General features: G+C 38.8%; 1 protein-coding gene across 3 annotated transcripts; it reads left to right on the top strand.

Annotated features, from left to right (window-relative positions):
* Window positions 1-2207: 2207 nt before the first annotated feature.
* Window positions 2208-16436, top strand: LOC149005874 (protein NARROW LEAF 1-like). Of its 3 annotated transcripts, none has more exons than XM_089168181.1 (7): window positions 2208-2653; window positions 3894-4095; window positions 5462-5965; window positions 6364-6507; window positions 12977-13217; window positions 14619-15119; window positions 15222-16436. In XM_089168181.1, exons 3-7 carry the CDS (start codon window positions 5474-5476, stop codon window positions 15659-15661), a joined length of 1818 nt encoding a protein of 605 aa, XP_089024307.1. In that variant the 5' UTR covers window positions 2208-2653; window positions 3894-4095; window positions 5462-5473; the 3' UTR covers window positions 15662-16436. The 3 variants fall into 3 exon arrangements, with proteins under 3 accessions (XP_089024307.1, XP_089024306.1, XP_089024305.1); XM_089168180.1 differs by having other exon boundaries at window positions 3900-4095; XM_089168179.1 differs by lacking the exon at window positions 3894-4095 and having other exon boundaries at window positions 15222-16435.
* The last annotated feature ends 405 nt before the right edge of the window (window positions 16437-16841 follow it).

The raw sequence follows: 16841 nt of genomic DNA on the forward strand, positions 1-16841 counted from the left end.
TTGTCCAAGGCAGTTCGCACACCTTGCTGCCCGGGGGCATTAGGCGGGGAACGGTCCCGGGAGGTTCAACACGGCCAAAAGAACTTCTCCTAGTGTTCTAGATCTATTTATCATAAAAGAAATCTCACTTGGTTAAAATGGTTAATGACAAACAACATTACTACTATGAGGAAGACTTAGGTCAAAGATAGTGGAGCCATGCGATTTTTGACGTAGGTCTTCTTCAAGGTAGTTTCTAACTGTTATTGTTTCTATACTTAGTTTTTCTTTGATATGCTTTAGTATATTAGTTTTTTGGGTGTTTAATATGTGGTAGAAGGTACTCTTTTACATTTCCAATTTTGTTTAAAGAAGAGGTTATACTACATTTGCACGGCATATTTGCCTCGAAGGAATGGGGCATTAGTGAAAACACAAAAATTTTGATTTGTGTTTTTACAAGACCCACCACTCAAGATAATGGATCCATGATCAGATACGTAGGTCCTACCCTCTATGTCATCCAATCTAGGGGACGGACTATCCCTTAAGGTAGGCTAATAATGTACGTCGATTTCCATTTGAGCAATACTCTAGGCAAAGAACCCGATTCATTGCTGGTGAACAATATGAGAACCCTAGATTCATTATCTTAGGATAAATTTTTAATTAGGAAAAAAAAGATGGTTTAGCGGCAACCCATAATGGTTTGGAATAATATGCTCAAAGAAAGTCTAACTATGGAGTGTCTTTGCTTATGAAAATAAAAGGAAGTGGCAGTGCATTAAGGCATATTTTTCTTTTTAGATATTACTTTTGTTTTTAATCCCTTTGCAAAAACTCTTTAAAGCTTGAATAACTACTCGTTACATAGATTGGAAAGATACAACCGGAGTCAATGCTATTTTCTGTTGGTCTTATAGGATTTTACATCATTATTTGTGAACGTTGATGTGGAAAGTGAAAATATTATTAATTTGAATCTCGTCTAGTGAAGAGTACATTCCAAGCAGCTATGGATCTCCAATGTCATATTTGGTTGTCTCAAAGACAATGACATTGAACCATTTGGCAATTAGTTTAATTAGTTTCTTTCCCACAATCTATGATCAAACAAGGATCATATGAGTGAGGAGTGAGAGAGAGTGAGGTTTACATGAACATGAAATGAAGGAGAGTAGTTTGGCTCCCCCTTGTCGTTGGTAGTTCCTCCTGGTGAGTTTGTGGAACTACAAAGATGGATTCAATCTTCGACCACCCTGAAGAATATAGCAGGGAAGGATTATGATCAAATTTCCAATGTTGTTGCTTTTCTCATGTGGTAGATTTTCACATCGAGGAATGAACTCATATTTAATAACAAAATGATTTCTCCGATGGAGGCCATTGACAGTGCAGTGCAAGAACTTGGGAATTTTTTCGAATCTAATAAACTGTCAATTAGATATTTAAAGTTGCATCAGAGGGAGAGAAAGTTGGATTGGAAACCTCAAATTCGTGGTTGGGTAAAACTAAATTCTAACGTTGTAATTAAGGGAAGCAGAGGTGGTTGTGGGTTGGGCTTTATAATAAAAAATGTAGATGGGCAATATGTACTGACTGTTTCGAAACCAGCCCAGGCCCAATCCATCTTCAAAGTCGAAGCCTTGGCAATGAGAGACGGTATGTTTTATACTTTGGGAGAAGGTTATGATATGATGATTTTAAAATCAGACCGTGCTGATTTGATCAATGTGGTGAATGACCATAAAACACAAGGTCTAACGTCTAAGTGGCAGATTTTCGGTTTTAGATGATATCCATTATATAAAATCTAAATTTATTAATTGTAAAGCCCAACACATTTATCGGCAAAGTAACTTGTGTGCAGACACCCTATCCTACAAGGTGCTATTTTTGGCGAGCGAGATAGTATCGACCTATTTCCTCTCCTTAGATCTTCTCTATGATTGAGTTGGACTCTTCGACTGTAGCTCAATTTCTCTTGTTTGAATGAAGTACATTAAAAAAAAAGAAAAAATGAAAGAGAAGCTAACAGAAAAATCCTAGTGATGAACAGGAAAGCAGTACTGAGTACCCCATCTTCATCCTCAATTGGGGATTGAATTATTTGCCAAAAACTGTGCAGCTTTTGGGGAGCAAATATTGATGGGTCCCACATACCCTCCAAGAAAGTCTATTTTCTTCCATTCATTGCCTGATTGGCTCCTTTTCCAGCCTCCACACCCATTAAATTCTTCTCAGCCTCTGCATCCTTCACTAGGACACACAACAAAAGTATGATGAGACCCTCCATATAACAAAAGAATAAGAAAAAGAAAAAAAAATATTGTTAGAAAATAAAGGAAAAATCTAGTTTTTACCAATAAAGCTGGATATTTATGTTGCTTCTTACATCTTAGCGACTTAGCATATGCGTCTACTGTGTATCTTCAAGGGGATTTTCATGTTCAATTTAATTTCATGGGTCTTTCTAACTTAGTTTCTGCAATTGATGCAAGCTGGCAATTTCCCTTGGTGCTGAAGAGATTCCGCTATGATCTGACAGATGGCCGAGGTGGGGGAAGCTCCACTAGGGTATGAAAATCTTCGAAAGGGGCGTAGTTTCGAGTCCTCCTCAACAAGCTTTGCCATTGCTGATCGATGAGTTGAGTTCTTCGATTTCAGTTTCAAGGTCAGATTTTTCTTTCAGGTTGCAGATGGGTTTTTTTTTTTTTAATGGTCGCACCGTCTGCTTTCTCCCTTGATTTGCTTTTTTCTTTGGTTCCTGTTTTTCTGAGCTGTTTTGCTTTATCTATGCAAGTTTCCGTTTCTAATTTTTTGTTTCATGTCTATGATGCTAGTTTTTACTTCACGTGTGCAGTGAAGTGGAAAAGGTTTTGCCTTTGAGTTCGCTTGCGATTCTTATGATAGTGCGTTCATAGCCTATGTAGTTCAGATACTAGTTCGGGAGCTTGTATAGTTTTCCTTTATTTATTTTGATTTAGAAGCTGGTTATTTTGTTCTGTACACTTTAAAGAAGAAAATACTCATTTTTTGAGTTTTTCCTTCAGTATCTCTTCGATGGTTTTTTGTTTTAGGAAATTTTCCCCTTTTAGTATGGGAAATAGGTCTCTGTTTCATGTTTGGAGATTTTAGGGCCAGTTTTGCTACATGGTTTGTTTCTCTGCTTAATTGTTTTGCTCGGTTTTGGAAGTTTTTTATTCGGTTGTTCAGAGCAACCATTTCAAGATTGCATGCGTATGTTGTACTTCTTTTTACATTCTGGCCAATTTTTTCCTTTTAACCTTTTTCTTATAGATAGGTACAGGTTGACCTTTCAAATTTTTCGTTGTTTTTAAACTGTTTGTTCCATTGGTTTAGATATCCCTATTGAGGCATTTATTTTTCTCCTTATTTGTTTAAGACAAATGGTTTTCTCTTCCTGGCTTTGCTCTTTTCTGTAGATTTACTTCCCATTTTCTTCCCCAGATATATGCGTATTTCTTAGTGGGGGTCTTTCTTTTTCCCTTTATTTATTATTTATGTCATGTCCCTCATTATTGGTTGATGGTGTCTGTTGTTTTGCTTCTATTCTCTTCCACCTTTTTGGGGTTTGGGATGGGGGGGGGGTTAAGTTATGGAAAGAGTCTTATTGCAAGCTGATGATGGTTTTTCTTCAGGTTTTCTGTAGAGCAGATTATGCCATTTTATTGTGCACATGAGGTTGTTTTTATCAGTATTTTTGCAGGAAAAAAAAAGGCAAAAATGATTTTTGATGTTCTGCATTGTGGGTTGTATCTCCAAAGATAAATGTCTTTGTTGTGGGATTGCGTTTGCCTTAATTGTGTCTGTGTAGTTGCTTACTTGCTTTACTTCTTTAAATCAAACCTATTTTGAGGTGGTAACTTGGTTTGTCTTTGACCCATTTGAAGATTCAGGTGGTACTACCCTATGTGTTTTTGTTCTTCATTGAACATACGAAATTGGTTGTGGTATGATATGGGCAGGCGTTGGCTCAATGGTTGCTGGACCACACATATAGTTTGAGGTCAAGGTATCGAAACAGCCAGCAATTTTTGTGCTGTAGGAAAATTGCCGCCTGGACTCTGCTTGTGAGGAAGCCTTCAGCACTGGGTTCGCCCTTTTGTGATTTTTCTTGCCTTTCTCTTTTATGAAGATCTTTCTCCCACTTTAGTGAATGTTGTGCCATTTGACTGCTTTGCATTTCATTTATTTATTTCTGTCTTGAATTTTTATATTTGGGGCAGAATTTTGGTCATTCTGAATTTTTTCTATTTCCCAATGGATGAATGGCATTATTTTCTCCTGTACCACTCATATGGACAATTAGGCCGACCTTATTCCATTTTGTTTGTTGTTTCAGCCATTAAGTTGTTTATTTGGTCCATTTTCTGAACATCAATAATGCTTTGCTGCAGAATAAAAATCAGTATCATCTCTTCCCTCTTCTGTTTGTGTGGGTTTCAGTGTGTGCAGTCCAGTGTTACGAAAATTGTAATCAAGGATATATTCACCAGTGCCAATTCTGACAGTTTCAGTTGGACTGCTTCACTTGGATCTTGGGGAGAGGGGCGTGTCTGATTGGTCAAAGCCAATCTTAATCAGAATCTGGCAATTCAGTTGTTCTGATTCCAATTTTGAAACACTGCTGTGACCTCTGCAAAAGTTGTAGCTAAATTAGGTATCATAAAATGGGGACTCAGTCGAAGCCCACATCTTTTTTCCTTCCACCATCTCCTATCTCCTCTCTAAGTTTGGGGTTGGGGATCAAAAAGAAGAGGGCTCAGAAAATTGTGATGTGGAAATAATACAAATGCGGTTATGTACTCAGTAGGGACTACAGAACTGGAGAAGACTATCAAGCAATCTCCTCCTTATTGAGCTTGTAAATGGTAGGATTCAGGCACATCCCACATGAAACCTCTTACTGTTGTGGGACACACAAGAAGTTCTTATATTTGTTGTTAATGATGCCAGTACCTTGGGATGGTTGGGAAATCATCTCTCTACTTTTAATCCACTGACAGCTCATTCTTTCCTATTTGTTCTTCTTCAATTGATTCTACCACTTTTTCCTACTTGTTCTTCATTGTTGTTAATGATGTCGGTACCCTGGGATGGTTGGGAAATCATCTCTATACTTTTAATCCACTGACAGCTCATTCTTTCCTAATTGTTCTTCATTTCGTTCTACTACTTTTTCCTAATTGTTCTTCATCATTTCATTTCATTCCTACTTGCTATGTCCTATCACTATGATTCTTTCCGAGTTTCTTACCATCCTTTATGCCTTTCTCCAGTTATAAAAAAGGCTTATCATTATCCTTGTTGGTTTGGTGAGTGAATTACTATTTATCATAGGTTTCTTTGTGGTCCAAATCTTTTTATGGATGCCATATCCCCTTCTTGTTTCCATTCCATTTATGATAATTTAATTTTTAATTTACTTTTTCTAAGATGGTTAATCTTACTCTTGTAGGCTAGTCAAAGGATGGATGGGATTAGATTAGATCTAAGGGGTCATCACTCCGGATCAACGCAATCAGAAGAATCAGCTTTAGGCCTGGAGAGGAACTTTTGTGGTCATCCTAATCTAACTTCAACACCATCAACACTCCAAGCCTTTGCATCTGGTGGTCAACATTCTGAGAGCAATGCTGCCTACTTCTCATGGCCTACTTCTAGTCGACTTAATGGTGCTGCTGAGGATCGAGCAAACTATTTTGTTAATCTTCAGAAGGAAGTGCTGCCTGAAACTGTTGATCAGTCGCCAACTGGTCAGCAAGCAACCACCTTGCTTGAGCTGATGACCATAAGGGCTTTTCACAGCAAGAAATTGCGTCGGTATAGTCTTGGCACAGCAATTGGGTTTCGAATAAGACGGGGTTTATTGACAGAAATACCTGCTATTCTTGTCTTTGTTGCCCGAAAAGTTCACAGACAATGGCTCAGCCACATCCAGTGCCTGCCCTCTGCCCTGGAGGTGAGCAAATCTTGTTTTCAGCTTGTATTTGACTACTATGTTTACTCTGAAATGATGATAAAAATACAAAGTGCATGCATAGTAAAGGATTGGGAAAATTGGTTTGAAAATGGGAAAGCTCTTGCCAAGCAAATGCATACATTAGACTTCAATGAACTTATTATACATATTAGTTTAACCAATCTCAACTAGTTTTAAGTTCAACGAGCTTTTTTTGTGCAAACCCAGATTTTCAACACATTCTTGTCTTGTGCTGAATTGTAACTTGGTCAGGACAAATTTGGTTAGGCAGGTTGATCAAACTCTTGCCAGCTGTAATACATGAATACCATATTTCTTATTTTCAATCCAATGTCTTTTTGCTGGGAATTGAATTGAGTTATGAATTGCATGAATAGGGACCAGGAGGTATCTGGTGTGATGTGGACGTTGTGGAATTCTCCTACTATGGTGCACCTGCACCAACTCCCAAAGAACAGTTATATACTGAGCTTGTGGATGGCTTGCGAGGTAGTGATCCTTGCATTGGTTCAGGCTCTCAGGTATCTTGTACTTATCTCAGCCAAGCATACTCTAATGGATATTGATTGATTAAGCCGTGCTTGTATATAAATGTGATGTTTATGACTATGCTAATTATAAGAAGAAAAATATTTTCCCTCGTTTTAAAGTAGTGCAAACATATGATACCTTTTAATCCTGATCAGAAAGTTGGGATTTTTTTTTTTGTTTAATACATTGTGATAGGCTTGTTACAAACATGATGAAAATCAGTGCATGAATATTCATGCAGTTCTTCCAGACTCTGTACAAATGTAAGCCTAATCTATTGGAAATGTGGATCTTAAAGATGAGCAGTACAGAGCTATCTTTTAAAGCTCTATAAATGTTCATTATATTCTTATTCCGAAATAAGTGAAAAATTGAGACTCTTCAGTAGTATCTTGTGCTACTTGTTCTGGGACTTCTCTTATGATGGTAATGAGATATTTCTCTCTTTCATAAGGATTGCTAAACTCTAATAAAGACATAGGGCAATGTCATGAATCTCTTCTCACTTTTTCAGTTTTTCCTTTTTTATTTTATATTAGGATAAAAATTGTGGTACCTGCCATGTTTGATCCTACAGTTACTTCTGGATTCAGCAACATCTTTCCCTTTACATATTGTCATGCTTTACCTAGTCTTCTGATGACTTGCTATCATGATTGACTATGATTCTCCTGTGTTCTGCACTGGTTTTGATATCAAATTAAGTTTTGTTTTTGGATCTATGGACTAATTGACCATGATGGTTGTCCAGCAACACTTCTTTTGGCCTAGAAATCTTATCCTCCAATTTGATTTGTAAGGACTCCTTCAGCCTATGAATTTAGTTATTTGCGTGGACTTTCTTGTAGTTAATTATTGTCTATTCTGGGCTTCATTCTCCTCCATCAATTGGATTGACAGTGTCAATAAAACTCTTCAATATTTTGCTATCATGATTGCAGCTTAGAAACTTCTCTGGATGAAGCTAGGCTGTATCCTACTGTGGACCTTGAAGGCCATTTTCCTCTGTGATCACTTCTTACGTGCCAACTGCATATACTTCTTGTCTAGGATTTCATTTTGACCGTGATTTTCCTGTCTTTCATGAAAAAAGAATGATTACCATCCTCAAATCATGTAATGCTTTATTTGATTGTTGTCCACTGTCTCGATTGTCTAGTGGATATTATAACCAATATGGATGGTAATCCTCAGGATGACTCTCCAAAAATTGTTGGCCTTGCCGTTTGTGTTCTATATGGCTCTCAGCCAATTCATGTGGCATTCCTTTAGTGTTTTTCATGTTTACTTTTGGATCTCATAATCAAGTTGCATAAGCATTCAGGAGGAGAAACAGACCAGAAGTCCCCTTGTGGTTCTGTTGGCCAATTATAAGGGCAAACCGGTGCTGAAGACTTCCACCCAACCAGAGTGTCCCTTTTTTTTTTTGGGGGGGGGGGGGGGATTTTTCCTACGCAGCCTTTCCCCAACAATTTTTGCTGAAAGCCTTTGACGTTAGGCTACAACTATGGTCTACCAACAATTGCGATGAAGTTTGCCCCTGCTTTGATTAAAAAAACTGAATCATTGCTTCTGTATTGGTTCTCCAATCATGTGCTAGTTGTAGATGTTCATTTATCATTTCATGTAAGTAGTTAGGATAGATTAAGATATATAGATCGAGATTGTTTCTTTGCTTCTTTTAGCAATTTTATTTGGAAGAGGAAACTCCAGATGGCTTGCAACTAAGAGTTTAGTTCAGTTTCAGTTTCAGTTTCTTTGTGGTAGTATCATAGTTGTCCAAGGCCCACAGTCAAATTCTTCAGCTTGGAACAACAAGAACAGATATTATAGTAGCAGCAGTTTTTAATAGCAGTGGCAGATTCCCATGAGTGTGGAAAGAACTTGATCCCATGTAACAATATCTAAACTAGAGAATCAGTGGTCAGAAATGGAAAGAAGAGAATAGGTGGAAGGATGGAAATCTAGCAGTCACCCATCACGTTGTTTATGGTCCAAGAAGCAAAGACTTCTAAGGAACATGACTCCTAATAAACTATAGAGTATAGAAGGATTCAGAAACAAAGATAAATTAAGCCTAATCTGAACTAGTAATGAATCCTAAATTCAGTAGATTAGACAATACCAAGTCAAGATGGAGGAAAACAGTCCCTGTCATGTGAGTCATGTGACAAACAGATTGTAACTCATGGGACAGTAGTTATCGTGCTTGTAGTATGCTTATGCTTTGTCTATTTTATGTTGGTTTTCTCATGTTAGGTCATTGTAATATAATTATATCATATTGCTAATGGTATGCTTTTGTGTTGCATATTAGCATAAATTATCAAAAACTATCATTGCTCTTCTATTCATATTTATGTCTAGGATGGCTAGGCAAGTTTAGATGGGTGTGTTGTCACCTAGGTCCTGCTAACGGCTTAGGTGTCCTTTCTGGTTGGGTTCTTTTGAATGTCCAGGTTTGTCTTGGGCACTATTTCTGTTTGCATATAGGAGTCTCCTTATTTAGTTCTGGTTCCTTATTCATGTCACTCCATTGCTGGTAGCCTTTTTCCTTTCTATCATGAAAAAGGCCCACCGTAATTAGATCCGTTAATTGATTTACATTAGTCCATGTTACATAATTTCCCCACAGATTTAAAGATCCTAACAGGTCATTTAGGTTCTCTGATCTTTAGATGTCAGAATTGTATCCTGTAGCAATGCCAGAATTCTGCTTACTACACTGTTATTTTGGTCTTGTCATCAAATACAGGGCCAGATTGATAGTTGCCAGGTCTGGATTCTGATACTACTTGCCGGTGGTGAGTGTCATGAGTCAAGAATTGCGTTCCATCTTGAACATTATGTGCTCACTAAGTTGGAACTGAACTTCTTGGTTGATTCTCTTGTCAATGTGGATGTAGAGTTTATGTAACATGGGATTCTCTTGAGAGTTGTCTGTACCAGCATTCACTCTATATAGCTTTCTTCACTGGTCAGTGTGTCTTGGTCACTTCGATATTTGTCCAGCTTCCTTGGGATACTTAGACTATTGCAGGCTTGCAGCTATGAGCGGATTTACAGATATTTAATCGTAAAGTTGATAGAAGCTTACATGTTTGTCCATTATTTTTAGTAAGGTTTTCAAGATGACCTATTTATTTGTTTCTTTTTATTTTTGATGAATGCTCCAAAGAAATTAATAAGTAAGAATATGGATGTGTCTTAGACCAAAATATATATAAGATGGACAGCCAGAACTCCTAGAACTGGCCAGCATTTTCAAAGTTTTACTTGAATCAGGAGATTCTCCATGTAGGCTAGGATTAATCTAGAGAATCTCCCGAGTAGGCTGGCATTCTCAATTCCTGGGATTTCAAGTTTCTTTAAGATGGCATTGTACCGGTTCCTCATCATTCACTGAACGATATCCTTTTTATCCCATCTAGCTAACAATTTCTTTGGGGAAATAATTTAATGTATGCTGAAGATCAAATATAAACTACTTAATGAAGAGCCTGTTATGTGGCCAAGGTTGACCCCCCCATAGTTGGGCCCAAAACCTAGGACCAAAAGGCCCACTCCAGAGCTGACTGAATAGCCCAGGGGTATTTTGGTCATTTTTCTAACCCTTTTAGGGCTCAAGATGGGCCTAGTTGGGATCCCCACAATCCAAGGGATATGGATCTGACTTTATTTATTTGGGTTTGTATTTTGTGAGTTATGAAAGATCCGAATCTAGTATAAATTCTCAAGTTGACTTGCGTTTGAATAGGTCATATGAGTTTTATTTTGAGTAAAAGTTGTTTATTGAGTCCTATGTTATCTTAAATTAGGCACATGAGTTTTAATTAAAAAAGAATTCAGCATGTGCTTATTTAAGTTGAAGTCTAATTAGCACACGTGTCTTTTAGTAGATTCCAAATCAAGAGTTGAGGTCTTTTAAGTAATTAGTTTCCAATTCAAGAGTTTTGGTCAAGTGGTGGAATCAGGGTTTCCTGGTTGAGTAGAAATTGTTCAAGTGCAAGCTGCTGCTGCTTCTTCTTCTTCTTCTTCATTCCTGCAATCTACAAGCAATCATCAAGCAGCCAACAATCATTCACAGCATTCAAGTAAGTAAAAGAAGCCCCCAACCCCAATTCCCTGCCTCCTTTCTCTCCCACAGACCTCTCCCACCCTTCTCCTCTCTTGCATGACCTTAGAATTCCCTCCCCTTTCCATTGTAGGTCGTCCCTGTCCCTTCCCCAACCCCAACTGTGCCCTCATTCCCCCCCTCCCCCCTCTTTCTGCACAAAGCAGACGTCACTCCCACACCCTCACAGGCCCTAGAAACCCCTCCCCTTGCTGTTTTTGACCTTTAGGCAGCCTCCCTACCTTCCTGTGACCCTACTAATACCTTTTGCCACCCTACCCACCCCCTGTGAGCCCCCCTAAACCCTGCCTTCCCCATTCGGTCCCCTGTTTTGGGCAAATTTCTGCAACTTAATCTGAAAACTTCTGTATCTGACCCTACCCTACCCTACAATCCAGAACAGTGAAAGCAAGTTCTGAAATTACAGAAGTACAATAGCAGATCTTCCCCCCACCCTGGCTGAAATTCCTCCAAACCCTAGTTTTGATTTTTAGTTCATGTTCAGACCTGAACTACTGTTACAGCAGGGCTCTTCAGAGCTATAGAATAAGCTAAACACCCTGAATCCGCCCTCTTTTTTGCTGGAATTCCTGGGCACTCTTTGGATTTAGGGAAATTACTAAAATACCCTTAGCCTTTGATCTGGGTTTACATCAGCCTGTTTCAACAGGTGTGGAATTGAATGAACAGAAAGAGGTCAAATACTGAATGGGAATCCTGGTAACCTCTACTGGTGTACTCTTGAGATGTTTAGTGAACAACCAGACCTTTATATGAATTTAATTGTCTTATAATTACCTGGTATATCTTATAGACATGTCTCCTTAAAACCTTTCTACACTAGTCACACAGAGTTAAACTCCAGCATTTCCAAGATAGAGTTCTACACAAGAGCTGAGAGTGGGGAAACAAATGAGCTGCGCACTCACCAGGAGGGAGGATCTTATCCTTAATGTGTTATATCAACGATACCCTATGGAAAGAATCTGTATCATCTAAAGCTCTCTTTTTTTTTTCAATGAATAAAGGATTTCATTACCGAAGGACCCCAGGGCAAAGGGAGAATGTACAAAGAGAGCCCTAGGTCCCAAAGAAAGAACTAGAGCCTGGAACAACTAAAGCTGGGCAAATTTTGGGTGGGGTGGTTTTTTTTTGGGGGGGGGGGGGGGTTGACGCTACAACTGGCTTGCTAGCAATAGAGCTGAGCCAAGACCCTAGGTAACCACAAACAGCCTGTTCCTTGGGGTATTTGGAACTGGTGGGGTGGGGGATTATTTCAAGTATGGTAGAAACATCAAAGCAGATGGCTTTCCAAATCAAGTCAAGAGACTGGAATTTGACATCCATCTCCTAAGGTCTCATCGCACTACTAGTGAGAAATAGTAGACCAACTTCCAACTTACCAACAAAGTCATAGATAGAAGCGCCAAAAAAGGATCTCAGAAGCCAAGATCAATCCTTGTGGAACTCAAAGAAAAATCTAGAGTGAGGCCAGATAGAAGCAGTAGGTTTCCCCCAGATGGAACAGGAGAAGGGGAAAGAAAAGAAGAGATGGTTAATTTTTTTAGGGCCATTCTGACCAAGATTGTAATTGGGGCTATTGGAAGGTGATGGTGGATAAGAAAGGATTGGTTGGGAAGGCAATGGTAAGGGTTTTCCAGACTATGATGGAGTGGCGGGGGATGTGACTCTTGAACTAGACCAAAAAGTATTAGGTGACCGGATGTCTAGGGTTGAGGGTAAGGTTCTAGGCAGAGGAAGTGGAAAAGGAGCCAGAGGGGAGGGGAGCTAGATGGTTCTATCATGAGAAGAGGGGTGAAGAGGTAGGAACGAGTTCAGACCAAACTTGAGTGAGACTCAAGGGGAGGAGTGAGGAGAGGGGAACCCAATTACAGTAAGGACTTTTCTGGAGTTCCTGAGCTTCTGGTATGATCTTGCAATCAGTCGGAATGGATACTTCAACATTAGTTTGATGCAAAGTTCTCTTCCAATTGCAGTAAAAGCAAGTTGAGAAACATGTAGAGATTTGGGCTTCGTTAGAATCTGAGCTTTTCGGTTGATTTGCTGCTATTCAATGTCTATTGGTTCCCAAGTTTCATTTATTTGAGCTTTTTTATTTATTATATTATTATATTTTCCCTTCTAGAGAGAAGACATTAATTATCGATAAGAAAATGAGTCCTCATTGTCATAATGTTATGAAGGCTTCAATCTTCAACTTCAGATTTAGATTTAGTAGCTGTAGGGGTAAAAAGGAAAAGCTTCTGGGTGTAAGAGACATTATTTTATTGTTCTCTCAGAATTGCTACTCATTAATGACGGAATTCCCTTCCATTTGTGTTCAGGTTGCAAGCCAAGAGACCTATGGAACTTTGGGTGCCATTGTGAGGAGCCGAACAGGAAACCGACAAGTTGGTTTCCTCACAAATCGGCATGTTGCAGTGGATTTGGACTACCCAAACCAAAAGATGTTTCATCCTTTGCCTCCAAACCTAGGACCGGGGGTGTATCTGGGAGCAGTGGAGAGGGCAACATCATTCATCACAGATGATCTTTGGTATGGGATTTTTGCCGGTACAAACCCAGGTAATGTGGTTCCAGATTATTGGTCTCCCTATGATTCCTTAATGTATTGTTGACACTTTTTTTTTATAGGAGAATTTTAGATAGCACAGTAATTTGGGAACACGGACTTGATTCAAGATATGTAAGATCTGTATTTTAAGTCCTACCCCAAAAAATAAAAAAAAAAAAAATAAAAATAAAATAATAATCTGTATTTTAAGGTGTAGCTCAATTCAATTGACTAGACAAATATCTTGCTGGTATCATAAAAGAATATATTAAGTGTGACCCTGGTTTTAAGATTTCCTGATGGAGATATTTATGCAGTGTAACTATGCATATTAATAGTGCTGGCCTAGTTAGTTTTCATTTTGTGGATGGCTTTTTGGTTTGGGTGGTTTTCTTTTAGTGAAGGGCTTCTGGTTGCAGCTTATGGCACTGTCTTGTGTCTTTTTTCTCCCTTCTTATTGCTGGCTTGCATCTCTCTTTGATGTTGTTATATTTTTAATCTCATTGTTACCTCATATCAAGGGAATTAATACAGCAATGTTTAGAAAAGGAAAAAAAAGCTATAGTTGCATGTCTTCAGCAACATGACGTCTGGATACATCGTTGGGATCTTAGAATTCAAGATACGAATTGACTAGCGCCATCCTGATGGCTCTAAAAATAGAAAGGATGGTGGTTTTACCCAGTGCATCAGGCAGTCACCACTGCGAGGTCATAATTATGCAGCTTCAACCCCACTTTGTGGATAGACTGTTTCCAGACAACCTGATTGCTCTATATCTTATTTTGGAAACTGTATCCAAAATGCACCATTCCAATTTCCTTTGCCTTTGTCTTGTTAATATCTCCTGAGAATCATTATACTTTGCCTGGTGATTCTGTTGGCCTACCTGATGTTTGGTGGGGGTTAGACTGGTAAGACTCATTGATTGGTGATTGAGATCTTGCTGACTTGTTTACTAGTCATAATATAAGATAATCTATTGATAAATTTTTCTTTGCTTAGCTGATATGAATGGGAGTTATTTAACCTTAAGGTGGCTGTTATTTAAAAGAATCTGGATTGTTTATTGTCTAATCAAAGATACAAATGTTAAGTTCCACCAAAAAAAAAAAAGGAAGAAGAAGAAGAAGACAGGAATGTTAAGCATGTAAGCCAAATATTGCATGTGGGTATTTTCTATTTTGGAATAACATATGGGTTTGATTAGCACAGAGCATAGTTCTTGGTAAAAACAGAGCCCATATAGGTCTTTTTTCTCTTAATGACCCTATCTAATGCAGAATGACTGTTGCCTCATATATATGTATATATATTTGCTTATAATAAATATTATTCGTTCACTGACTGATAATTAATTTCATCTTGAAACCCCCTTCCCACATGCCCATTATTGTCTGGGACACCTGCAGAGACATTTGTGAGAGCTGATGGGGCCTTCATACCTTTTGCGGATGATTTTGATGTCTCCAATGTAACTACATTGGTAAAAGGTGTTGGTGAGATTGGATATGTTCATACCATAGACTTGCAGTCCCCAATCAAAAGTCTGATTGGAAAGCAAGTGGTGAAGGTCGGACGAAGCTCAGGCTTGACTAAAGGGAATGTGATGGCCTATGCCCTTGAATATAATGATGAGAAAGGGATCTGCTTCTTCACTGATTTTCTTGTTGTGGGAGAAAACCAACAGACCTTTGACCTTGAAGGTGATAGCGGAAGTCTTATCCTCCTAACCGGTCAGATTGGTGAAAAACCTCGCCCTGTTGGGATAATATGGGGTGGGACAGCCAATCGGGGACGGTTGAAGCTGAAAGTCGGCCAGCCTCCTGAGAATTGGACCAGTGGGGTTGATCTTGGGCGTCTTCTTGATCTTCTGGAAATTGATATCATCACAACAAATGAAGGGCTCAAAGGTGTGTGCTTCACTAACTAAATCTAGCCTTATTTTTTTCTTTTGAAGAAAAAGAAACTTATTTTAATGTTTTTAGTCATGACTTTTTTCATTCTTAATACAGTTGCTGTTCAAGAACAGAAAAATGCTTCAGCAGGTGTAGATTCTGCAGTTTGTGAGTCATCCCCTACAGAAGGATCACAGCCACAACCACAACCACAACCGGAGGGAGAAACAAGAGGGATCTTTGAGCCCCTGGGTTTTGACCTTCAGCATAGTCCTGTGGACAATGGAGCTTGTGTGGAAGCAAATCAACATCTTGCTCCATCTGAGTTTCATATAGAAAATGTCGAGGTGTTGCCCTATGTAGAAGAACATCAATTCATTCAAAAGATTGGGCATTCGTCAATACATCAGGATGACCAGCAGGACTGTCGAGAAGGAAAGAATCTCTCTGCATTGAGGAATGGTGCCGACGATGATCTCTTTTCCCTGCAATTGGGAGATCGAGAGCCCAAAAGAAGGCGCTCTGAGTGTAAAATTGATCTTGAAGAACCAAAATGAATTCTCGAATGGCCTCATCTGATTTGCTGCCTTCCTCGAAAGGGTGGATTACAAAAAGGGTTCAGGCATGCTGGTTTGGTCATCAAGATAACAAATGCTAACTGATTTTCTCCAGACAGGAGTAGGTTCTTTGTTACCAATTTTATGTGGAAGTTGCAATGAGGCTGTCAGCTTTTAAGGGCTATAGTCTCTCCTCCCAGATCATTTTGCCTTCCAGTACCTAGCATGTTTCTAGGAAAGATTATAGCTGTAGGTACATATATTAGCTATGTAGCATGTTAGTAATGTTTACAGTGTATCTTTTAAAGATGAATTCTATTGTATGGATTACTAGGGAATACTAGCAGCTGGATTGTCTTAGCCTTAAATTGACTTGACTATTCAGCTTTCATCCTTTGTCCATCCCTGAGTTGACACAACTTGGGTTTCTGAATGATTTACCATGATCAGTTGATCACCATCTAAAGCACTCCAGCAGTGACAGGTTGTCTTCTGTTCTCAGGATTTTCCCTTTTCATGGCTAAGATGGTTTCTCATTTCAATCCATTTGCCTAACCCAGGAATTCTCCTGGAAAAATTCGTAGTTTCCTTGTTAATGGCGTCTGACTCTCTATCTACTCAGTCGGATTCAACCCCAAGGTTTAAAGTATTGGTATCAAGTGTTATATTGGTCAGGTGATTTTAAGTGACGTTTTGTCTTGTTTCGAGTATCATATGGTGCTAGCCAATGCATTCTAGTGCAATCTGTCTGCTAATAGCATTAGGCATGGAAATGAATTGAAGGCACAAAATTTCTTGGGCACCTTGGGTTTTGTTTTTTTCCCGTTGTGATTTAAAGGCCCAAAAGCGATCATCCAAGATGCCAAACCTGTACTGGTATGATTTTGCTTGAGTTTTGTACATTTAGACCAAGAGATGAACGGGTGGTTGAGATTTGAATCTCGATCAAGTTTTTACAATCCAATGATCATTAGACTGTCCTGCACATTTATGCCTCCTGATTTAACTTTGGTAGCCTCAAAATGATTTGAGTTGGGATCTTCTGTTCATTAGAGTAGAGAATTGTGCTGTTTTTCATGAACACTCAGAGTTGGGTTTTCTCTCTGAATCTGTGGTGGAAAGAGTGATAAATTTACAGCCCTTTACTTGATGGATAGAGGACCTGGACTCCTTAGACTTT

This window comes from Hakea prostrata, chromosome 9 (genome assembly GCF_041222555.1).
Source record: "Hakea prostrata isolate BN-2017 chromosome 9, UWA_Hpros_2, whole genome shotgun sequence".
Taxonomy (NCBI): Eukaryota; Viridiplantae; Streptophyta; class Magnoliopsida; order Proteales; family Proteaceae; genus Hakea; species Hakea prostrata.